The sequence below is a fragment of the Trachypithecus francoisi genome, unplaced genomic scaffold (assembly GCF_009764315.1).
Source record: "Trachypithecus francoisi isolate TF-2019V2 unplaced genomic scaffold, Tfra_2.0 Lachesis_group15, whole genome shotgun sequence".
NCBI lineage: Eukaryota > Metazoa > Chordata > Mammalia > Primates > Cercopithecidae > Trachypithecus > Trachypithecus francoisi.
In genome coordinates, this window is record NW_022681460.1 from 52,339,642 (window position 1) to 52,364,988 (window position 25,347).

Genomic DNA, 25,347 nt, shown 5'->3' on the forward strand with positions numbered 1-25,347 from the left:
TTAGTAGAGACAGGGTTTTGTCATGTTGGCCAGGCTGGTCTCGAACTCCTGACCTTATGTGATCTGCCCATCTTGGCCTCCCAAAGTGCTGGGATTACAGGCATGAGCCACCGCGCCCAGCTTATATACTATGTTTTTAACAGAGAAGGCCACTAAGTGACCAACGGGAGGGTAGTGAATACAGTGTGGATATGCCAGACAAAGGGATGATTTATGTCCTGGGTGGAATGGAACGGGATGGCATGAGGTCTCCTCATGCTACTCAGGAGAGCTGCATAATTTAATTCTTAAGGATTGTTTATTTTTGGAGTTTTCCATTTAATATCTTTAGACTATGATTGTGGGCCTTGAGTAACTGAATTCTCAGATAAGAGTGTTCTACTCTACTAATTCGATTGTAGTCATTAAAAGTTTTAGTGTTGAAAATTAGATAATTATAAGGATTGACTGTATCAGAATTTCCTCAAGTAGGTTTTATTTTGAGAGATCTATATTCTCAGCTTTTAAAAAATGGAAGTGTTAAAATTGGCAATTCTCTAGCTCTAATCTACATATATGATTCATGTTCAATATTTATGTTAGATACTCATCTTTATATTTCATCTTTCTTCTCTTTTCTTTCTTCTTTTTTTTTTTTGAGTTGGGGGTCTTGCTATGTTTCCCAGGCTGGTCTTGAATTCTTGGGCTCAGACAATCCTCCCATCTTGGCCTCCCAAAGTGCTGGGATTATAGGCGTGAGCCACCGTGCCCAGCCTCTTATTTTTCATTTTTGAATTTTCCCGTAGTGCCTAAAACAGTTCCTCATGGATAGTAATGACCCAATAAATTTTTAATTAATTATTTTATTTATGCTAGTGTCTTTTGGAAGAGAAGACTGTAAATCTTGCCAGTTTATGAACATAGTTTTCAGGGGGAAATAGCCCCTGTAATGTTAAGTAATTGTTGTATTTCCTATAAACAGGATTTTAACAGAAAAGAGTAATATCAGCATTTTATTTTTAGCTAGTTTAACATACAAAGTAAGCTCCCCCTTCTAAAGAAGTGACATAGTCTTCAGCTTCCCGGTGGAAGAGTATGGTTTCATTATCTCAAAGCTAATGAACAATCATTACAGCAATCAGTACATACTATTTAATAGTATTCTTATTTTTTGTTTGTTTGTTTTTAAGGTACAGGAAAAACAATGGTGATGGACATGTTTTATGCTTATGTGGAAATGAAGAGGAAAAAACGAGTTCATTTTCATGGTTTCATGCTAGATGTGCACAAAAGTAAGCAATGATCTGAAAGAAGTGATTTTTTCAGTGGGGAAACACTACAGAATGGTTTTCTTCATTGAATGAACATATACTCTTTTTAAAAATTAGATTTTTGCTTGCAGTAAGATTATATTTGGTTCCATTTGTTTTGTGCTATGTTGAAACAGTCAGTAATGTGTCCAGAGTTGGTCCCTAAGACTAATTTAATACTTTCAAATCAGAGAGCAGAGATTGCTATATGAAGCTCAGGCATTTTCTGTTTCTACTAAGGGCCAATAAAAAAAGTTAAAAATGCACCTGTTTAAATAAGTGATTCTTGATTAGGTGCTTTACTCTGTATTACCTTAGCATGTAGGCATTCAGTTTGAGTACGCATGTAAGCTTTATTGCTTTCCTAGTGGTCTTATGTTATTCCAGTTTTGCATGATTTGTTTACCAGTTGCACTGTAACCTCCCCAGAGCAGGAATCATGTGTTTTTTTCCGCTAATACTTGCAGCATTTAGTACACACATAATGAATGAAGTGGACTGGCCTTAGTGTATTAGGCTAGAGATAAGGACACATTCTGATTGCATATGTTAGACGTAATATGTACTACTTGGGCAGGATCATATCCTCTGCTCTCATCCCTGAAATACACGACTAAGGTGGATGTATTGATGCATCTAGTCACTTGTCTATTACCTTGTAATTTCTGAAATGATTGAAGAGTAGAAATGGAATGACTTTGAAGTTTCCTTACAACTATAAGAACACAATAATATTTGAACAACTTATTTTGAAGTACAGAAAATGCAAACAATTTCAATGATCAAATTTGATTTTACATGAAATTTAAACTTAATTTTATGTCCATACTAAAGTTTCATTTAGAGATTTTAAAAGTGTTATAATTGTCTAAAATACACTAATGTATTTCATCTGTGTTTAATTTCATTCGTTTAAGGAATACATCGCCTTAAACAGAGTTTGCCAAAAAGGAAACCAGGATTCATGGCTAAATCATATGACCCAATAGCTCCGATAGCTGAAGAAATCAGTGAAGAAGCATGTCTCCTATGTTTCGATGAATTTCAGGTAAAGTAGAGATTTTTCATAGATATAGAATGTTATACTGAATGGGGTATGAAGATTTAAATTTTGCTCTTGATTTTATCATTGTTTTATAAGGTGATTTGACACATTATCTCTTTAGTTGCTTCAGTTGTACTATCTCGTTCAGGAGCTGGCAAATCACAACCTTCACAGCTGCACAGGGCAAATCTGACCTGCCTGTTTTTTTATGGTTAGTGGGGAAAGAAGAGTGTATACATGCATACACACACACACACACACACACGCACGCACACACATATTTTAAGAGACAGGGTCCTGCTCTGTTACCCAGGCCCAGGCTGGAGTGCAGTGGCGTAATCATAGCTCATTATAACCTCAGACTCCTGGGTTCAGCCTCCTGCCTCAGCTTCCTGAGTAGCTGGAACTATTGGCTCGTGCACCATACCCAGCAAATTTTTAAAAACAATTTTGTAGAGATTAGGTCTTACTGGCCGGGTGCGGTGGTGGCTCAAGCCTGTAATCCCAGCACTTTGGGAGGCCGAGACGGGCGGATCACAAGGTCAGGAGATCGAGACCATCCTGGCTAACACGGTGAAACCCCGTCTCTACTAAAAAATGTAAAAAACTAGCCGGGCGAGGTGGCGGGCGCTTGTAGTCCCAGCTACTCGGGAGGCTGAGGCAGGAGAATGGCGTAAACCCGGGAGGTGGAGCTTGCAGTGAGCTGAGATCCGGCCACTGCACTCCAGCCTGGGCAACAGAGGGAGACTCCGTCTCAAAAAAATAAAAATAAAAAAAAAGAGATTAGGTCTTACTATGTTTCCCAGGCTGGTTTCAAATCCTGGCCTCAAGTGATCCTCCAGCTTCAGCCTCCCAAAGTGCTGAAACTACAGGCATGAGCCATGACACCCAGCCAAGTTTTTGTAATTTTAAAGGTAGTTGAAAGAAGAAGAAGAAGAAAAAGAAGAAAGTACAACAGAGACCCTATATGGCTTGCAAAGCCTAAAATATTTACTATTCAGTCTTTTATAGAAAAAGTCTGCCCACCTCTAAATTTTGGTCGATGATTGTACATCTCCCCTACACCACAAAGATAATCTAATTATCATAAAACAATGTCTTTAAAGATGTTTTAGTATTTTTAAAAAATGTTATATAAAGAACAAGTGATTCGTCTCATTTAAGCCTCACAACATAAGTATCTATGATAAAGGGAGGGAATTGCCTTAGTTGAACTTTCAAAGTTCCTCTTAGTTTTAGGATTCTCTGAAATTATGCATTTAAATTGATAGTGAGTTATTTCCTGTTCTTCTGTGTTTTATAATCTGGATTAGTGGGGAGATGATATGGCCAAGATGCTTTTATCCCAAGCATGCATGATTGGTCTCCTTTAGCAACTGGTACACATAACTAACAATAGTCTAGATTTATGATGCAAGGGAAAGAATTTTCACCAGCAATGCTGTTACACTAATCCATCTAGGGAAGAGGGATCTTTGCTTCTTTCTTCCTTCAGTCATATTTAAGACAGACTGGACTCACCTTTGTAATTAGGACTGCAAAGGTCTTCCAAGGAAAGGCTTTATGGAAAAGAACAGATGCTCTCCTGCCGTTCTGAAGAGGCATACTAATCACATCAATGTTTTGCAGGAAAAGGGCCTCATTGAGTTGTTTGAAAAAGCACTGACTTAACAGTTAATGCTGCTTTCAAGAACAACAGTCAGTGATGAATCAATAACGGCCATTTCTCTTGATTTTTCCATTACTAGCCTTTTAACCAAAATATCTCTAAATAAAACTGAACTGGCATAGTTACAATTTTGATTAAGGTATTGAAGTTAAATTTTTAAAGAGGTGTATTAATACCTAGCCTTTGTAAAATGATCCGTAGTTTACAATGTGTTTTTACATCCTTATCTCATTTAATTCTGCAAAATAGTTGGTATCTCCACATGGAAATGAGAAATCTAAAGGCATTAGAATTTCCTAGGTATCATGTAAAAATCATTACCCTTAACTTTAAAAATGTAGATTTCAAAACTTTCAGAGAAATGATTGGCTTATTTTTATTTTTATTTTTATTTTTTTTTTGAGATGGAGTTTTGCTCTTGTTGCCTAGACTGGAGTGCAATGGTGTGATCTCGGCTCACTGTAACCTCTGCCTCCTGGGTCAAGTGATTCTCCTGCTTCAACCTCCTGAGTAGCTGTGATTACAGGTGTGCACCACCATGCCCGGATAATTTTTTTGTATTTTTAGTAGAGACGGGTTTCACCATGTTGGCCAGGCTGGTCACGAACTCCTGACCTCAGGTGATCCACCCGCCTCGGCCTCCCAAAGTGCTGGGATTACAGGTGTAGCCACCGCACCTGGCCTGATTGGCATGTTTTTATGGCATAAGTGTTATTAGAAGGCAAGTCTAAGAAGGTTAGGATGCTATGAAAATCTGACTCTGCATGGCCGGGCGCGGTGGCTCAAGCCTGTAATCCCAGCACTTTGGGAGGCCGAGACGGGCGTATCACGAGGTCAGGAGATCGAGACTATCCTGGCTAACACGGTGAAACCTCATCTCTACTAAAAATACAAAAACTAGCCAGGCGAGGTGGCGGGCGCCTGTAGTCCCAGCTACTCGGGAGGCTGAGGCAGGAGAATGGCATAAACCTGGGAGGCGGAGCTTGCAGTGAGCTGAGATCCGGCCACTGCACTCCAGCCCGGGCGACAGAGTGAGACTCTGCCTCAAAAAAAAAAAAAAAAGAAAATCTGACTGTGCAAAGCACGTGATCCTGAAGAAGATACAGAGCAAGCAGGGCAACTGCCCAGTCGGTGCAGCAGACACAGTGTCTAGGGCTCGTGATACTTTTAGGGATCAAGAAAACATTTTAATTTCTTTTAAAATTTGAGGACGTAAATGAACGTATCAATAATGACTCCAGCCTGTATCTGTCTATTCTGTATTATATTTGTCCTTATACCAACATAGTCGTAATGTTTTCTTATTTGAGGATGGGGCTCATGAAAGTAAAAGTTCCTAGGGCTTACAGGAGTCATAATGCCACCTTAATAGTGAAGTCCTACCAGAAACCTGCCTGGTTGTGCTGACATACTCCATTGGGTTCAGATTTCAAAAGGTTGATATGTTAGAAAGAAGGAAACAAAAACAGCTGTCAGGACACTATCAATCCGAGGAACTGAGTCTTGCAAAGAAAAGCAGGCCACAGAAAGGATTTTTCAGATTACATATTGAGTATAAGAGAGATCCAGGGGAAACAGGCTCTTATAAAATGCTGCTTCCTGATGGAGAGAAAGCAGATGTGATAGAGATCCCTGTTATTGCCTGCCCCGTCCAAATTGCTTTGATATTTATTCATTCATTGACTCATGCATCTCAGTTGCCTTGAAGGCCCTTATTCCATATCACAGGACAGGGCCCTATCTGTCCCACAGCTAAATGGACCATGCCTGGACAGCTGATCTATAAGTAGTTAATCCACAATCTTCTCAGCAACCTTGGACTTGTATGGTGTGGCTTGGCAAATGGGCCAGTATTAGCCCCTTTCTAATGAATTTGAACTAAATGGCACAGAGGGAAGCTCTTCTTACTAATGAAATAGAAACAAAGAAATATAGAAAGTAACTGAATTACTTTCAGGGAAAGAGCACTAGAGCACTCCCTAGACAGCTGCTGAGCTCTCTATAGCAACCTCCAATTCCAAACCAAACCCCATAAGGTGCCATCAGTATTGTCCCTATCCTGGAGTTTCAAGTAAATCTCTTTTCTTCAGCTCGATCTCCGGTGCCTATTTCTTACAAACAGTCTTGATGAAAATAGAACTATTCAAGTCGTATTTTGCTCCTATCTGCTATGTGAAGACGTATTTCCCTATGATCTGTAAAAGATAACATAAACATTGGTAAGAAGTACTGTAAGGAAATGTCACTTTCCTTAAGATGAAATCTGTTATTTTCCTTGCTCAAACCCTTCTACTTCCTCTCTGACCTTGTCTCCTACAGGTTCAGCCTCACTCATTGCTCCCTACTTTCTTCATAGATTCAATCCTATTTTCTTCATAGGTTAAGGAACCACAGTTAGTAGTTGGGTATCATGCCAACTACTTATTTCCCACAGGGTTCTGAAGAAAATATGCACAGAGATGACAAAACAAGACAATACCAAATTGATTGATTTCATTGATCCCAAATTTTAGTGTAGCATGTTTTTTTCCCCCCATTTCCCAATTATTGAATAATATAGCATTCTTGTATGTTAAGAGTTGACAATATGGGAGACCCTATTCCCCTGAGCAAGTTTGACCTGAATGTCTTAGAATGCAAAATGTTAATAATCTTGCTCTTTTATTTCCTTTACAATTCCAACTTGAATCTTGGAGATTACTGCTGCATGCAAGAAAAGACCGATATCTACATATACCCAGTGTTAGAAGAGCCAGAGAAAACGAAAATATAAGGGCAAGAGTGTGCCCCCTAAGGGAAGAAGTGATCTCTGCTAGTTTCAGTATCCTGAACTGTCTTCTTCAGGTCTTAAAGAAGTTTCTCCAATACACCAAAATTAGATGATCACAAGTCCAAATCTCTACTTATCCCCCTTCTCTAAAACTCAAGAGGGTGAAATATACTCCAAAATGTTGCTGCGCCAGCACTCTGATCCCCACCAACCACACAATTTATAATAAACAAGCAGAGCCCTTGCACTGGGCATTCTTTCTGCACAGAGTGGTCCCTCTGTTCTGAGAGCCCCCAGCTAAATTGGGGTTCCAGCACCAGAGCACTGGCAACCCTGCCCTAACAGGAAATTCAGGTAGCTGGATATAGGTGTTTACAGCTCGCCTTTCACAGAAAACTTCTTTCACCTGGAGAACGGCCTGATGCCTGGTTGTCTGACCCATGACCAAGGAGTCCCTCACACAGGAAGCTTGTTTATACTGGCATATGCCTTTGTGGCTCTTGTCTGACTTATGTCCAGTTTATGCCTGTCTGACCATTGCTCTGGCACTGGGAGCCTGATGTTGTGTTCTTCCTGGCATCCTAGGAAAATCCTGGCCTGGGGCAGACCCTGGTTCTTCAGGGGGAAGGTGCAAATCAATACACCACTACAATGGAAAATAAGTTCAAACACTGATTATTACAGATGCTGGGCAGGGAGGGAGCAATGAGTCAGAAGGCCAGTCCTTTGTCCCTGGTCACAGGAGGCAGTAATGAAGAGTCAGGCAGAGAGAGAGTATGGCAACTAGCAGCATGCATGTATATGTGTATTTTATATATATGTAGGAATAGGATGTGGCTAACTATGCTTGTGAGCAAAAGCCTGAATGGTACGTTTAAAGTAAGGGAAGCAGCAGGAAAAGTGAGGAGCCCCATCTTGTAAGCAAGAGCTATGCCTCTAAGCTCTTATCTCTGGCCACAGGCTTAAGCCATTGGGTTCTACTTTTAATGCCTAGGCAGCAACTGGTGCTGTGGGATTTCCCTCACACCCTTACATATTCCTAAGAGCAACTCCCTCATTTCATCATGTCTTTGCTCAGTTACATCCTTAACAAGGCCCATCTTAATACCCTATTTGAAATTGCAGCTTACCATTGACCTCCACGCCTCTGATGCACCTTAGCCACGTTTTTTCCCATATCATATATCACCTTTTAACATATTATATGTAATTTACTTATTTATTATGTTTATTGTTTATCCGTATTCCCAGAATGTAAACTTGAAGGCATGAATCTTTATTAATTGATGCATCTCAGGTTTCTAGAACAGTGTCTGAGAATGAATGAATAAGTAGTGAATAAATGAATGAATGAATGAATCTAATACCAAATGAAAACTATGGAAGTGGTTCATATTAAGTCCCACTCCCCTTCCATATAATAGCATTTCTCAAACAAAATCAGCATTTACAGAATAATATGGCTGATTTTTTTTCATGTTTGTTTACATGCTAGTTAAATCCATCTTTTATGAACTATTTGAGGTATTGCCCATGTATTTACTAGAATGCTTATAGTCCATCTATTATATATGCTCTATAGTATTAGTTACTGTGTATTGAGTGTTTTTCTATGTGCCTGTGTTCTTATTTTATTTTATTATTATTATTATTTTTTTTTTGAGACGGAGTCTCGCTCTGTCGCCCAGGCTGGAGTGCAGTGGCCAGATCTCAGCTCACTGCAAGCTCCGCCTCCCGGGTTCCCGCCATTCTCCTGCCTCAGCCTCCTGAGTAGCTGGGACTACAGGCGCCTGCCACCTCGCCCGGCTAGTTTTTTTTTTGTATTTTTTAGTAGAGACGGGGTTTCACCGTGTTAGCCAGGATGGTCTCGATCTCCTGACCTGGTGATTCGCCCGTCTCGGCCTCCCAAAGTGCTGGGATTACAGGCTTGAGCCACCGCGCCCGGCCGCCTGTGTTCTTAATAACTGTATAATGCTAAATAGAATTCTAGCTACAGCTAAAATTCTATGTAGCTGTACATTAATAATACAGAATTATATTAATACTAGAATATATATCATACATAGGTAATAGTCAAAGTTAATAGTCTCTCATTTCTTGAGAGTTTATGTCTCATAACAATATTTCAAGGTAGGTATTATTACTGCTTTTGTTGCATTGATGAGGAAATTGAGGGTCAGAGAGGTTCAGTAACTTGACCAAGGTCATACAGCTGATAACTAACAGTTTAAGTCCAGCACTAATGCTCTTGTTTACCAGTAACAGCTATGCTATACATTTTCGTTGGTATATGAAGAGTCTTGTATTATGTGTTTAAATATACAGTTCTAGAGCTGGGTGGGGTTTTGGTAGATGTTTTAGTGGTGGAGCCTAAAAATTATCCTTAAGCCTATTAAGCCTAGTACAATACTTGCTGATTTATTAGAAAAGAATTTTTGAGGCACTTTATTCTTAGCGACAGTATATCTACAATCACCACTTCACTTTTAAAATGGAATCGTATTAGTAGCCTTGATTTTTAGCTAGTTATTATTGGCCTTTAGATGGTGTTAATTAATATAATATTTATTTTACTAAGGAGATGAATGGTAATTATTGCTGCTTAAAAACATGGATGTACTCCTTTTTTGTGCTCTTGAATTTAAGGAATTTTAAAGATTATGTTTTGGTAAGCATTCAGATTACACTTGCAGAATGCTCTTCATTAGCTTGGTCTTCCTTACTAAGTGTAGCATTTCGGCTTTTTTAAACTTTTATTTTAGGTTCAGGGGTATGTGTGCAGGTTTGTTATATAGATAAACGTGTGTCACAAGAGTTTGCTGTACTGATTATTTCATCACCCAGGTATTAAACCTAGTAGCCAATAGTTCTTTTTTCTGCTCTTCCCCCTCCTCCCACCCTCTACGCTCAAGTAGTTGCATTTCAGTTTCACCTGAGGTGTTAGAGACTCGATTCTTATCTTGGTTGAGAAATGTGTTTGGATAGGTTTTTTTTTTTAATGTGTTTTGGTTGGTGAAATAAATAATAGCTTATCTTCAGAGTAAAGACACATGCACACGTATGTTTATTACGGCACTATTCACAATAGCAAAGACTTGGAATCAACCCAAATGTCCATCTGTGACAGATTGGATTAAGAAAATGTAGCACATATACACCATGGAATACTATGCATCCATAAAAAAGGATGAGTTTGCATCCTTTGTAGGGACATGGATGCAGCTGGAAACCATCATTCTTAGCAAACTATCACAAGAACAGAAAACCAAACACCGCATGTTCTCACTCATAGGTGGGAACTGAACAATGAGATCACTTGGACTCAGGAAGGGGAACATCACACACCAGGGCCTATCATGGGGAGGGGGGAAGGGGGAGGGATTGCATTGGGAGTTATACCTGATATAAATGATGACTTGATGGGTGCTGACGAGTTGATGGGTGCAGTACACCAACATGGCACAAGTATACATATGTAACAAACCTGCACGTTATGCACATGTACCCTAGAACTTAAAGTATAATAATAAAAAAAAAATTAAAAAAAAAAAAGAGTTTTCCTTAGGATCTTCATTATGTCCTCTTGGAATATTTATGTTACATGTTAAACTGTTTATGTTCTGAAGACATCAGATTAGTGAGGAAAACTGATTTTTTAAAATGTTATTTCTTCATATCTCTTCTGAGAGGGACACTGAATAGATGTTTTACTAATACTGGTCCAGAAAAAAAAAAAAAAAAGAATTCTGATGAGCAGAAGATCATGCAAAATTCTCCTCTATAAGCTATCAATCTCATTTAAAAAATAGTTTTAACCATTTTTATGAAGCAGGAAGAAAGCTATTAAAAACTGCTAATAAAAACTAGGTGCTTATTTTTGTGCTAATCCTAATTACTGATAATGCATGCTTATGTTTGTCACTCATTATATGGCACCGTACCAATCAGAGGATGACTGAGACTCAAGCACTCACACATGTAAATTCACCATTAGATTTTTTTTTCCTTTTTTACTTAAGGGAGTCATAATGGAAAGCAACTCTAGGTTATAAAAAAATCTTTTCTCTTTAATGCTAATGAAATGTCTCCACTCTCTGTATTAGCAGACTACCCTTATTGGTAATCTGTAGCCTTCTCTTTTGTTCGTGGTGGTAATGAAATGCTGGGTACTGAAAAAGCCAGCTCTCCAAGAATGTGTGGCCAATTGTCTTCTGTTCACTTATACTGTAAAATTACTGTTCCCCGGCAAGGCTGAACAAGTGTGGGGACAAGATCAAAAGAGTATACACTGGCACCCAGCTACACCAAGTGACTCCTGCTTTATTAATTAGTCATAGCTTCTCCAAGCTAATTTGCTCTGATAGGGCAAAAACATTCTGAAATATAAAAACAGCAAATTATAACTCAACCACAAGCCTTTACTGTTGGCTCTCTTCAACTTTCAGTTTAAACCTTTGCATTGTGTCATAAGCTAAATGCCCCTTCAGTTTTCTAAACCTTAGGGCACAAAAGCTATTTTACATTTTTTTCAAAGACATTAATGATATAGTCAAATGACCATTTTTATTCTCTAAAATCGGGCAACCTTTCATTGATATTGTTCTTTTAAAAAGTCAGTGTATTGGCAGTGTAATTTAAAAGTGCAGTTACTATTAAAATGTGCAAGCTTGTTCTGTTCTCTCATCAGAAATGCCACTGGTGTTCAAGCATTTGAAAAGGACTTTCTCTGTCAGTGTTTTTGCGGAAGCCAAATTTGACAGTGATCCTAAACTCTAAATTAAATAATATCACCACCACTTTCCTTTTCATTTAATCACCATTTTGAAGTTCCCGAAGTCTTTTTAATGTAAGGAATCTTTAGTAGTTTTTTGGTTATAACCTGAGACAGCAAAAATAAATAAATAAAAAATAAAAAATAAAAAAATACATCCCTATTTCATGGTTTTGTTTTCAGGTGGGAAAGAAATAATTAAACCTTTGAGTAAGATATTAGCTGTAAAAAGAAAAGTGATTTAGACTTGTGCAACCCAGGTTATTGTTAATTGCATTATAACCATTCAGTTTGTAACTTTTAGGATTTTGATTTAATTGAAAGAATTCACCAATTTTTATGTCCTCTAATGGGGTTTAAAAATAACAATGTACTATATCTTGTGGATATATGTAAAGCAAGTTGTACTGAGATTATTTGAAATGTGCTATCAAAGAAAGATCAAGACATTTTTACACTGGGAGTATCTAAAACCCATGTTATTATATACTTACAATGATTGATGTCAATCTTCATTACAAATTTATTTTTGGAGTCAACTTCTTTCCCTCCTTAATTGTTGTCTTTCTTTGTGAATTTTAAAAGCCTTTAGAAAAAGTTACATCATTAAGCTTACTTCGTAATTGTGAATTTAAAAAACAATTTTAGAAAAGACCAATAGTTATATTTCTCTGTAACCTAACTTGGATGGAATAGTTTTATCTGTATTATGCATTTCTAGTATTGTCACAAGTTATTTTTTTAAGGGACGATATTAGCCATTCTTGAAAGGTTGTTTTGGTTTTTTTTTTTTTTGGTAGAAGGAATATTTGTGTTTGTGAAGGTTAGCAGAGGCTGGCTGTGCTGGAAGTGACTGCAGTGCCTTTTGATTATTCATGGACAGTAATAGAAGGCACTTAAAAAGAACAATGAAATTGCTTATTTTTGTGATGGGCCATCTGTTGAATTGTTTTGTGCAACAATTGCACAATAGTATCTATGTCATATCATTCTATTTTCAACAGCAGCTGATTATGTCTCACTGGCTACTTGTCCTTATTTCTAAAGTCCCATGACCATTTAAAGTCACCTTTCCAGGGACCTTTGCCAGAAAGGTATTAGAAATCTCAAAGAGCCTGTATATTTTATTATTATTATTATTTTTTCATCTCTCTTTTTTTGGGGGGGTGGGAAACGGGTGGGAAGAGGAGGAGGGTGTTGGTCATGTTAGTTCTAATTAATTAGACTTCCTAAATGTTTAGGACAATTATCTATGCTTTCCACCTGTAGTTCTATAAAAGAAGTTATCATAGAACCATTTGGTAATTTGTGTAGAAATGACAGGCTTGCAAAAAAGCAGAGTCAAGTTTAAAAGGCTGCTATACAGTGTTTCATGATTTTAATTATCTACTCTTTTCTTTATGATGATAATTAGAATTTTTCTCTTGGAATTTACTTCCATCTTAAAAAAAAAAGATGATCCATTAGCAAATTTGTTAGAGCAGAAGTGAAATTAAAATAAAACAAATGTGTTGTTGTCAATAGGTCACTGACATTGCTGATGCCATGATTCTGAAACAGCTTTTTGAAAATCTGTTCAAAAACGGGGTCGTCGTTGTGGCAACATCCAACAGGCCACCGGAAGGTAAAAACAAACATTGTGCTAGTCATCCAATTAGGTGGAAACTAACAAGCTTTTAAAAATCCATAATTTTGTACTAAATTTATTGTGTTAGTAAATCTGATTACTTTGCTTATTACTAGTTTTATAACTGGCTTAATCTGAAAAATCATTTGATATTTGTATTTGAAAAGTTATATATTCTTAGCAAGCTAAATCCAGTTGATTCCCATGTTTGGTGCACTTGCTGTTTTTTTGTGTTTTTTTCCCCTAAATATTAGATATGTCATATGTGCTTATAAAAAAAATGCAGGCCTTTTGGACTGCTTTTTATGGGCCATGAAAGAAACTCAACTAAATGAAAGACAAAACTCATAATTAAATTTTAGAAAAAGAATGAAAACTTGCTTGCATGAATAGTTTCTAATACTTCACTTAAATTATCATTTCTAAAAAAGCACTTGTGGCTTATTAAGTACTTAAAAATTAAAATACAAGTAATATTTAGATTAAAAACAACAAGTTTAAGATCTTGCATCTTTCAGCCCATCATGTGCTCAGTTAAAGGTCTAAGAAGCCACAGATATTTCCTGAGAGACTTAATGGGAACATCTTTCTGCCTGGAGTGCTGTTTCTCCAGATACCTGCATGGCTAAGCCCTCACCTCCTTTGTCTTTGCTCAGAAGTTACATTGCTAGTGAGGCCTAGACTTGTCTCCCTGAACCTGCAACACATCCCTTTCTTCTTGGTACTACTTCCCTTTACCCTGCTCTCTTTTTTACCCATAGCACTATGGATCTACCATATAATTTACTTATTTATTATATTTATAGTTTATTGTCTGTTCCCTTCCAGGATACAAAAGCTTCATGAGGGCAGTGATTTTTATCTCTTCTGTTCTCAAATGTGTTCTCAGCACCTATAACAGTGTCTTACACATAGGTGGTTCTCAGTAAATAGTCTTAGAATGAACACGGGATGATTGCATGTTTTAAAAAGATCTCTCTGGCTGTAGTACTGAGAATAGAGTGTGGCTATGGGGTTTCAGAGTTAGAAGTAAGGAGACCATTTAGGAGACTACAGCAACAATCCCAAGGGGAGGTGATGGAGCAGTAAAGTGATGAGAAGAGGGCAGGTTCTGGATATACTGTATAGGCAGAGTCAGCAGGATTTACTGATGGAATGGATCTAGGGTATGACAAAAGAGAGAGGGATCAACAGTAACTCAAAGGTTTTGGCCTGAGCAATTGGAAGGATGAAGTTGCTGTTTACTGAGATGGGGAAGACTACAGAAAAAGCAGATTTGGGTAGGGAGGTGGAGGTAGGGGTTTCTGTGGTGACCAAGGGGGATGCATATAAGAGTTTGGACTTCATTGGAAAAGTCTGGGCTGGAGATGTACATTTGGAAGTCATCAGTCTTAAAGGAGGCAGGAAAGAGCAGCTGGTGAGGTAGGAGGAGAACCAGGAGAGTGTCAAGTGAGGAAAAGAAAAGTAGTAACAAAAGGGTTGATGAATCCTTCTGTGAAATGCTGCTACAAGCTGAAATGAGGTTGAGAATTAACCATTGCAATTAGTAATGTGGAATTCATTAGTGAGTCTGAAAAGAGTAATGTCATAGTGGGAACTTTTTTTTTAAAGTAAGCTGTGCCACATTGATGGCGTATATTGAATTTAAAATTGCTAACAGACCAAGATCTTACTATGTAGCCTGCTGTGAAACTAGGTCTCTCTCATTCTATGTTTGTGTAGTGAATTTCTTTTTCTTCATATTACATTTCAACCTATTAGTCTATGGTGTTCCATTTTATTGATTCTTATTGAAGTATTTTTTATTTTTGTTTTTATTTATTTTTGTTTTGCAAATGGAGTATGTTTGAAGTATTTTTGAACTATGATTCTAACATAATTTGTTTTTGGCTATCCCTACTATGACATTTATACATTTGATAATCATATTTCTATATCTTTAGCCATTCCTTAATTAAAATGTGTCAATCAGATAGGACTAAATTAAGTTACTTGTTGCATACCACTGGAGGCCTTGTCTTAGGAAGACATCAATTAACTAATCACCACTTTTTGGATCCAGTTATTCAAACAATTATAGTTATACCTCATCCATTGTACTACAAAAGAATTATGAGTGATTTTGCAGATGTACTTATTAAAATCCATATAATGTTATATATAGCATTCTTGTGATTAATTAGTGTTAGCAACCCTATGAGCCAAGGGAGTGAGCTTTTTAATATTAGATCTTCTATCTAGGTGGAAGTGAAGCTTGTCTCTACGACAGCTGACATGTTGATTTGACAGTGGCATCAGTATTACCTTTAGACATTCGGTGACAAGCTATGCTCATAAATAGCAAAGAGCTAGAACAATTTTGGAAGCCCTGTAGCAAGGACTGCTGAAAGGATAATTAGGCTGCTTAGACTATGGCAGTGTGGTTAACTAACTGAGGAAGGACAGCCACCAGGAGGCGTAAAGGAATATTTTGCAGCTCCTAGCTTTGTAGGAGTGAACAAAGCTACCGGTGTATCGGAGTAACCTGCAGAAATCTGAGCTGGAGCTACCCTTCTGGAGAAGACTGAAAGTTCAAGATGCAGAATTGCAAAAACTGGACAAACTTAGAGAAAGCCTTTTCTAAATATAAACTGTGGAAGGAATGGGATGCTTGTCATAGAGCAGGTTTTTTAGCCATAGCAGACAATCATCATAAATAACTTAATATTTTAATGTAACGAAGATGACGTATATGTGTGTGTGTGCGTGTGTGTGTATATAATTTTATTCATGGAGAAAAAAACTCAGAGAGCCTAAGCATATCAGGAAAAGGTAAAACTATAAGACGAAGAATGGAGCAGTGATTGCCAAGGTCCAGGGTGAGGAGGTGTTTGACTACAAAGGGGCAGCCTCAGGATGCAACTGCTGCATCCTGATTGTAGTGGTGGTTACATGTGCTGAAAACATAGAACTGTAGGCCAAAAAAAGTTACATATTATATGTAAATTAAAAACAAATCACATGGATAGTGAATGACAGAACAAAGACTAGAACTTAGGTTTTGTGACTCTTTTTACACATTGTTTTCGATCTTTTTGCCTTGTGGTCATCACTGATCTCTGTCTATCCTGTCCCAGAGAAAGAATGTCCTTTTCTTAAAACAGCAACTCAAAGTACTACATTAGAAAAAGGTGGGGAGGGGGAGAAGAAAAAAAGAAGAGTGTCCTCTTTTCCAGCCATCAAAATGCATTCAACTTTTTTTAGGTCATAATTTTTTTTTTTTTTTTGAGACAGAGCCTTGCTCTGTTGCCCAGACTGGGGTGCAGTGGTGCGATCTCGGTTCACTGCAACCTCTGCTTCCTGGGTTCAAGTGGTTCTCCTGTCTCAGTCTCCCAAGTAGCTGGGATTACAGGCACCTGCCACCATGTCCAGCTAATTTTTTGTATTTTTAGTAGAGACAGTGTTTCACCATGTTGGCCAGGCTGATCTTGAACTCCTGACCTCAGGTAATACACCTGCCTTGGCCTCCCAAAGTGCTGGGATTACAGGTGTGAGCTACCGCGCCCAGCCCCAGATGGATGAATCTCTCTCTCTCTCTCTCTCTCTCTCCATCCATCCATCTTTTAAAATAGACGCAACTTCTTAGACTGCTACAAGAGCTGGCAGAGGGTTGAGGCAAAGCCGAGTGGCTGGAGATAGAATGACCCATTTGAGGTAGCCAGTGGGGCTAGAGTGGAGAGTGAGGGGGAGAAGGATGCAGTAAAGTACAAGTTGAATCTGTAGAGGTAAGAGCTACACCTTGTAGCAATAATGATTTTGGATTTTATTCTAAGAGAAACGCTAAGCCATTGAAGCTTATCTTAAGCAGGGACTGATGTGATCTGAGTTGGAAATACCCTTCTGGCTGTAGTTTGGAGAATAGGTTACTAGATGGGGTATAGTAATATGGTGCATGCAGGAAGACATATTAGGAAGCTGTTGTAGCACACTAGACAACAATGAATATACCTTGGTATAAGGGTATAAGGCATTGATTCTCAACGAGGGGCCTCTTTTGCTCTCCAGGGAATATTTGGTAACACCTCAGACATTTTTGGTTCTCTCACCCGGTGGGAGAGGGCTGCTACTGGCATCTAGTAGGTAAAGGCCAGGAATGTAGCCAAAGTATCCTATAATGTAACCCCTGCAACAAAGAATTATGTAGCCAAAAATGTCAGTAGTGCCTAAGTTAAGAAACCCAGGTACAAGGTGATGGCAATGGATATGGAGAGGAGGATAGATTTGAGAGAGATTTAGGAGGTGAAGTAGACAGCACTTGGATATAGGTTAGATACTGGGGAAAAAGGAAAGGACACTTTCTAACTTTCTGAGTTGTACAGCTGGGTGAATGGTGTGTCTGCCATTCAACAGAGACAAAAAACTAGAGGTTAGGAGTCTAGAAAATAATGCCTGATGGAGAAGAACATACATTTTTTTTTCTCTATTAATCCTTTAGCCCCTCTGTTTAATTCCTTCTGCTTCATTCATCTCATTCCCTTCATTTCTACTTATAATGCTTCAGTTTCCTGGGCAAGAATGGATGGTTGTTGGTGATGGGGGCTACAATCATAGCCTAATCAGTTAATAATTTATTGTTTAGAATAACTTAATTTATTGTTAATTTATAGACAAATTAATTATTAACATTAATATAAAATTGTGAGGACTATTTAATCATTATTAGTTTTAATAGAAAATAATTGGTGGTCATGTAAAGCAACACCAAGTTTAGGAACCTAACAGAGTAAATAACTGTGGAGTGGAGTGTCTCGGACGGTCTTGTAGAAGAGAAGGGGAAGTCATACTTGAGGTGGGTGGAGGGAATAAGGGACCAAAGACTGCTGTCCTGCACTTCACCATTTTTTCTAGCCCTAACTTCCAGTTCATGCCTTGTTTGGGTCCAAGACCTCACCCTCTGTACACCATGCAGCTGTGTCAGCTTGTGATTTCTACTTTATTTTTTGTTTTGTATTGTTTTATTTTTGTTTTGTTTTGTGACAGTCTTGCTCTGTCACCCAGACTCGAGTGCAGTGGTGCAATACCACTACAAGACACTAGAAATGTTGTTTAAAATAAACTAAACAGGCTGGACGTGATGGCTCATGCTTATAATCCCAGCCTTTTGGGAGGCCTAGGCAGGAAAATTGCTTGAGTACAGGAGTTTGAGACTAGCCTGAGCAACATAATGAGAGCCTATCTGTACAAAAAATTTAAAATTAGTTGGGCATGGTGGCGAGTGGTACTGCTGACTGCATCCTCGACCTCCTGAGCCCAAGCAATCCTTCTGCCTCAGCCTTGTGAGTAGCTTGGACTACCAGGCTCAGCAAACTTTTAAATTTTTTGTGGATCTCCCTCTGTTGCCCAGGCTGGTCTCAGACTCCTGTGCTCAAACTATTCTCCTGCCTTAGCCTCCCAAAATGTTGGGATTATAGGCTTGAGTCCCTGTGCCTGGCATGATTACTACTTTAGTTTTTAGCTTTCTCTTTGTTTTTTGGTCTCTAGGGATTTTCCTTTCTGGCAGTCTCAAAATGTTTATTAAATTTAATTAATCAATTAATTACTTTATTTATTTTTAGAGACAGGGTCTTGCTCTGACCCGGGCTGGAGTGCAGGGGTGTGATTATAGCTCACTGTAACCTTGAATGCCTGGGCTCAAACCATCCTCCTGCCTCAGCCTCCTGAGTTGCTAGGACTACAGGCATGTATCACTGTGCCCAACTAGTTTTTAATTTTTTTTTGTAGAGTTAAGGTCTCGTTATGTTGCCCAGGCTAGTCTCAGACTCCTGGGCTCAAGCAATTCTCCCTCCTAAGCCTCCCAAAAGGCTGGGATTATAAGCATGAGCCATCATGCCCAGCCTGTTTAGTTTATTTTAAATAACATTTCTTTTTTTTCTTTTTTTTTTTTTTTGAGACGGAGTCTCGTTCTGTCGCCCGGGCTGGAGTGCAGTGGCCGGATCTCAGCTCACTGCAAGCTCCGCCTCCCGGGTTTACGCCATTCTCCTGCCTCAGGCTCCGGAGTAGCTGGGACTACAGGCGCCCGCCACCTCGCCTGGCTAGATTTTTGTATTTTTTTAGTAGAGATGGGATTTCACCGTGTTAGCCAGGATAGTCTCGATCTCCTGACCTCGTGATCCGCCCGTCTCGGCCTCCCAAAGTGCTGGGATTACAGGCTTGAGCCACCGCGCCCGGCCTTAAATAACATTTCTAGTGTATGTTTGTATATATGTGTATATATATATTTCACTTTATATAAATTCACTTGTTTTCATTTATTTCAAATATGTGATGACATCACTATAAAATTAACATTTGGTTATTTTCTTTATTTTCTTCACCTCCTTGGTTAGATGTATTCATAGGCATTTTTTGTGTGTATGGCTATTACAAATGGGATTGCATTCTTAATTTGGCTCTCAGTTTGAATGTTATTGGTGTATAGAAATGCTACTGATTTTTATATATTGATTTTGGTATCCTGAAACTTTCCTGAAGTTGTTTATCAGTTCCAGGAGACTTTTGATGGAGTCTTTAGAGTTTTCAAGGTATAGAATCATACTGTCTGTGAAGAAAGATAGTTTGATTTCTCCTTTTCCAATTTAGATTCCTTTTATTTCTTCCTCTTGCCTGATTGTTCTGGCTAGCACTTCCAGTGTATGAATAGGAGTGGTGAAAGTGGGCATCCTTTCTTATTCCAGTTCTCAAAGGGAATGTTTCCAGTTTTTGCCCATTTAGTATGATGTTGGCTGTGGGTTTGTCATAGATGGCTCTTATTATTTTTTAGGTGTGTTCCTGCAATGTCTAGTTTCTTGAGGGTTTTTATCATGAAAGGATGTTGGATTTTATTGAAAGCTTTTTCTACATCTATTGAGATTATTCTATGATTTTTGTTTTTAATTCTGTTTATGTGGTGAATCACATTTATTGATTTGTTTATGTTGAACCAACCTTGCATCCCAGGACTGAGGCTTACTTGACTATGGTGAATTAACTTTTTGGTGTGTTGTTTAATTCAGTTTTCTAGTATTTTTTTGAGGATTTTGGTTTCTATGTCCATCAGGGATATCAGCCTTTTCATTGTGTCTTTGCCAGGTTTTGGTACTAGGGTGATACTGGCTTTGTAGAATGAGTTAAGGAGGAGTCTCTCCTCAGTTTTTTGAAATAGTTTCAGTAGAATTGGTACCGGCTCTTCTTTGTATGTCTGGTAGAATTTAGCTGTGAATCCATCTCTGGTCTAGGGCTTTTTTGGATTAGTAGTTTTTAAATTATTGATTGAATTTTGGAACTCGATATTGTTTGGTGTTTCAATTCTTTCTGATTCAATCTTGGGAGACTGTATGTTTCCAGGAATTAATCCATTTCCTCTGGATTTTCTAGTTTGTGTATGTACAGGTGTTTGTATTAGTTTCTGAGGATCTTTTGTTTTTCTGTGGGATTGGTTGGAATGTCACCTTTGTCATTTCTGATTGTGCTTATTTGGATTTTCTCTCTCTTTTTCTTTTTTAATCTAGCTAGCAGTCTATAGATCTTGTTTATCCTTTCAAAGAACCTACTTTTGGTTTCACTGATTCTTTGTGTGGATTTTTGAGTCTCAATTTTGTTCAGTTGTGCTCTGATTTTAGTTATTTCTTTTCTTCTGCTAGCTTGGGGTTAGTTTGTTCTTGTTTTGTCTAGTTCTTCTAGGTATGATGTTAGATTTTTGGTTTGAAATCTTTCTTTTTGAGGTAGGCATTTAGTGCTGTAACCTTTTTTCTTGACACTGCTTTTGCTATATCCCAGAGATTTTGGGATATTGTGTCTTTGTTTTTATTTATTTCAAAGAATCTTTTGATTTCAGCCTTGATTTTATTGTTTACCCCAAAGTCATTCAGGAGCAAGTTGTTTAATTTCCATGTAATTGTGTGGTTTTGAAAGATCTTCTTGGTATTGATTTCTATTTTTATTCTACTGCAGTCTAAGAGTATGGTTGATATGATTTTGATTTTTAAAAAATTTATCAAGACTTACTTTATGATTGAGCATGTGGTTAATCTTGGAGTATGTTCTGTGTGCAGATGAGAAGACTGTATATTCTGTGGTTGATATATAGAGTGTTCTGTACATATCTATTAGTCCAATTGGTCAACTGTTAAGTCCAGAATTTCTTTGTTAATTTTCTGCCTTGATGATCTAATCCTGTCAGTGGGGCATTGAAGTCCCCTACTATTATTGTGTGGTTATCTCAGTCTTTTTGTAAGTGTATAAGTACTTGTTTTATGAATCTGGATGCTCCAATGTTGGATACATATATATTTAGGATAGTTAAGTTTTATTGAATATAACCCTTTATCATTATGTAATACCCTTCTTTGTATGTTTTTACCGTTGTTGGTTTAAAGTCTATTTAATTTGATAATAAGATTTTTTTTTCTGCCTTTTTTTTTGGTTTTCTTTTTGCATGGTAGATCTTTCTCCACCCCTTTACTTGGAGCCTGTGGGTGTCATTACATGTGAGATGGGTCTTTTGAAGACAACAGATGGATGGGTCTTGTTTCTTTATCCAACTTGTCACTCTTTGCCTTGTAAGTGGGGCATTTAGACCATTTACATTCAAGGTTAATATTGATATGTGAAGTTATGATCCTATTGTGAAATTGTTAGCTGTTTGCTTTGTAGTTTCTATTGTTTTTGTTCTTTATAGGGTCTGTGGGCTATGTACTTAAGTGTGTTTTTGTGGTAGCAGGTATCATTCTTTTGTTTCCATATTTAGGACTCCCTTAAGGATCTATTGTAAGGCTGCTCTAGTGGTAACACATTCCTTTGGCACTTGCTTGTCTGGAAATGATTTTATTTCTTCTTTGCTATGAAACTTAGTTTGGCAGGATGTGAAATTCTTGGTTGGAGTTTCTTTTCTTTAAGAATGCTGATAATCGGCTCCCAGGCTCTCCTGGTTTGCAAGGTTCCGGCTGACAAGTCCACTGTTAGCCTGATGGGGTTCTTTTTGTACATGATCTGCCCTTTTTCTCTAGCTGCCTTTAAGATTTTTTCTTTAGCATTGACCTTGGACAGTATGGTGACTATATATGTCTTGGTGATGTTCATTTTGTATATAGTATCTTGCAGGTGTTCTCTGGATTTCTTGTATCTGGATGTCTACCTCCCTGGCAAGATAAGGAAAGTTTCCTTTTTTTTTTTTTTTTTTTGACATTTTTCACAAATTTATTTATCCATGTTCTAAGGACTAGGGAAGTTTTCTTGAATTATTGCCTCAAGTATGTTTTCCAAGTAGTTTGCTTTTTCTCCTTCTCTCTCAGGAATGTTAATAATTTGAAGGTTTGGTTGCTTTACATAATCCCACATTTCTCAAATAATTTGCTTGTTTTACTTATTTTTAAAAATTCTTTTTTCTTTTTTGGTCAGATTGGGTTCGTTCAAAAGACCAGTCTTGAAGTCCTGAAATTCTTTCTTCTGCTTGGTCCAGTCCATTTATAAAGCTTTCAATTTTATTTTGAAATTCCTTAAGCGAGTTTTTTAATTCTAGAGGCTCTGATTGATTTCTTTTTAAGATGTTTATCTCTTCATTTCTTGGATTGCTTTAGAAGTTTCTTTTCTCGATTTTTAACTTTGTCTTGGATCTCTGTGAGCTTCCTTGCAAGCCATGCTTTGAAGTTTTTTTTTTTTTTTTTTCTTTGGATACAGTCTCACTCTGATGCCCAGGCTGGAGTACAGTCATGTAATCTCAGCTTACTGCAACCTCCATCTCCGAGGTTCAAGTGATTCTCCTGCCTCAGCTACCCAAGTAGCTGGGATTACAGGCACATGCCACCATGCCCAGCTAATTTTTGTATTTTTAGTAGAGATGGGCTTTCACCATATTGGCCAGGCTGGTCTTGAACTCCCGACCTCAGGTGATCTGGCTGCCTTGGCCTCCTAAAGTGCTGGGATTACAGGTGTGAGCCACCACACCCGGCCTATGCTTTGAGTTCCTTATCTGTTATTTCTGAGTTTCTATTTTGGTTAGGGACCATTGCTGGAGATCTAGAGAAATTTTTTGGTGGTGTCACTACCTTTAACTTTTTCATGGTGCCAGAATTCTTGTGCTGGTTCCTTCTCATCTAGAGACACTGGCACTTCTGATTTTTGTAATTATTTTCATGCAGGTAGGATTTTTTTCTTTTTCTTTCTTTCCCTGTAATGCTGTTATTATTGTTGTTGTTATTATTATTATTATTATTATTAATTTTTCTTTTCTTTCCCTTTTCCCTGCTTGCCCAGGGGATGTGACTGTAGAGAATGCTCGGTAAGATCTTTTGGCTTTGCTTGAACAGCCCTATGCTGCTGCTGCTGCTGCTGCTCTTCTCCTTCTCCTTCTTCTTCTTTTTTTTTTTTGGAGATAGAGTCTCACTTAGTCACCCAGGCTGGATTGCGGAGTGCAGTGGCCCAATCTTGGCTCACTACCACCTCCTCCTCCCAGGTCCAAGCAATTCTCTTGCCTCAGCCTCCTCAGTAGCTGGGACTGCAGGCACCCACTACCATGCCTGGCTGAGTTTTGTATTTTTAGTAGAGACAGGGTTTCACCTTGTTTGCCAGACTGGTCTCGAACTCCTGACCTCAAGTGATCTGTCCACCTTAGCCTCCCAAGCTCCCAAGGTTGCTGGAATTACAGGCATGAGCCACTGCGACCAGCTACCCTATGTACTTCTTTCAGCATTTTTTTTTTTTTTTTAAATATTTTTTATTATGCTTTAAGTTCTAGGATACATGTGCACAATGTGCAGATTCGTTACATATTTTCAGCATGTTTTATATTGGGCTGTGAACTTTGTCTTATAAGCCTGTAGATGGCACTTACAGGTGAGAGCCAGCTACAGCCAGTGTATTTGGGTATATACTTGATCCTTGTTTACTGGCAGAAGCTCTCTGTTGCTCCAGGCAATTAGCTGATTTGTAGAAGGCACAGTGGTCTGCACTCCTTGTTTAGCCCTGATGGTGACAGGGGTTGGGAGGGTGGCAATGGGAGACATTAAGGGCAGAGGCAGACCTGGCGAATCCTGCAGGTCCCCTGATGGTAGACACAAGCACTAGTGCCAAGGGAGAATCCAGTGGGTGACCATGAGGTACCCAAAGGTTTTCCTAGGTGTGGACCTGGGAAACCTGCTCAGCTCCAAGTTCTGTGCATGAGGATGAGAGGATGGCCTAAACTCCTAATCCAGGAGAGTGGTTGCTCCAGTTGCCTGGCGAGCTGCCTGGACATGGACCAGAGAGGGTCTTGCTGCACTATGATCTATGCCCAGGAAGCGTGGGGCAGCTTAGGCTGCTGAACCAGATGAGAGGGTGCTCTGAATGCCTGGATAGCTGTCTGGTTGTGAGGCAGAGGGGGCCTCTCTGCACCAGACTCTCTGCACAGGAAGAGTGGGGCAGGTCAAGCTGCCGATCCAGGTGAGTGATGCTCCAAATGCTTGGAGATCTGCCTAGGCATGGAGCAGAGAGGGCCCCCACGCACCAAGAGCTCTACACAGGAGGGGTGGGGCAACTTAGGCTGCTGGACCAAGCATGCAGGTGCTCTGAATGCCTGGAGATCTTCCTGGGCATGTAACAGAGAGGGTCCCCCTGCACCAGGATCTCTGTACAGGAAGGCTGGAGCAGCTTAGGCTGCTGAACCTGGCAAACAGGTGTTCCAAATGCCTGGAGATCCACCTAGGTGTGGAGCAGAGAGAGCCTCACAGCATCACAGTCTATGTCCAGGAACGGTGGGATGGCTCAGGCTACTGGTTCAGGCAAGTACGTATTCCAAATGCCTGGATTTCTGCCTGGGGTTGGAAGAGAGAGGGCTCTGCTGCACCATGATCTCAGGGAAGCAGGGTGGGGCACCCAGTGATGGCACACGCAGATCAGTTGCAGGTTTCCATGCTGGCCCTGGCTTCAAGTCTCACCACCCAGGAGAAACTGCAGCTCTCTTCCATGCCAGACTTGTGACAGGGGAGAGCACAATTCCAGCACCTACTGCTGAAGCACTTTCCACAGTTCTGGATATGGAGGCCCCCTATCCAACTCTGGAGCAGGTGTTCCAATCTCTGGCCTGAGACTAAAATGCCCGTACAGCCATGCTGCAGGTCACCAAAGAATGGCCCAGATTAAAAATGGTGTCCTGCTCTCAGTCTCAGATCTGGGAAAATGCCTGC

At 39.0% G+C, this 25,347-nt stretch overlaps 1 protein-coding gene across 2 annotated transcripts in view; it reads left to right on the top strand.

The window, feature by feature from the left end:
* Positions 1-25,347, top strand: part of AFG1L (AFG1 like ATPase) — a 224,348-nt gene that overhangs the window by 62,954 nt on the left and 136,047 nt on the right. For both annotated transcript variants that reach the window (XM_033234787.1, XM_033234788.1), the window contains exons 4-6: positions 1,170-1,271; positions 2,207-2,337; positions 13,069-13,168. In XM_033234787.1, coding sequence (XP_033090678.1) covers positions 1,170-1,271; positions 2,207-2,337; positions 13,069-13,168 — 333 coding nt within the window. The remainder of the gene's footprint in view (positions 1-1,169; positions 1,272-2,206; positions 2,338-13,068; positions 13,169-25,347) is intronic.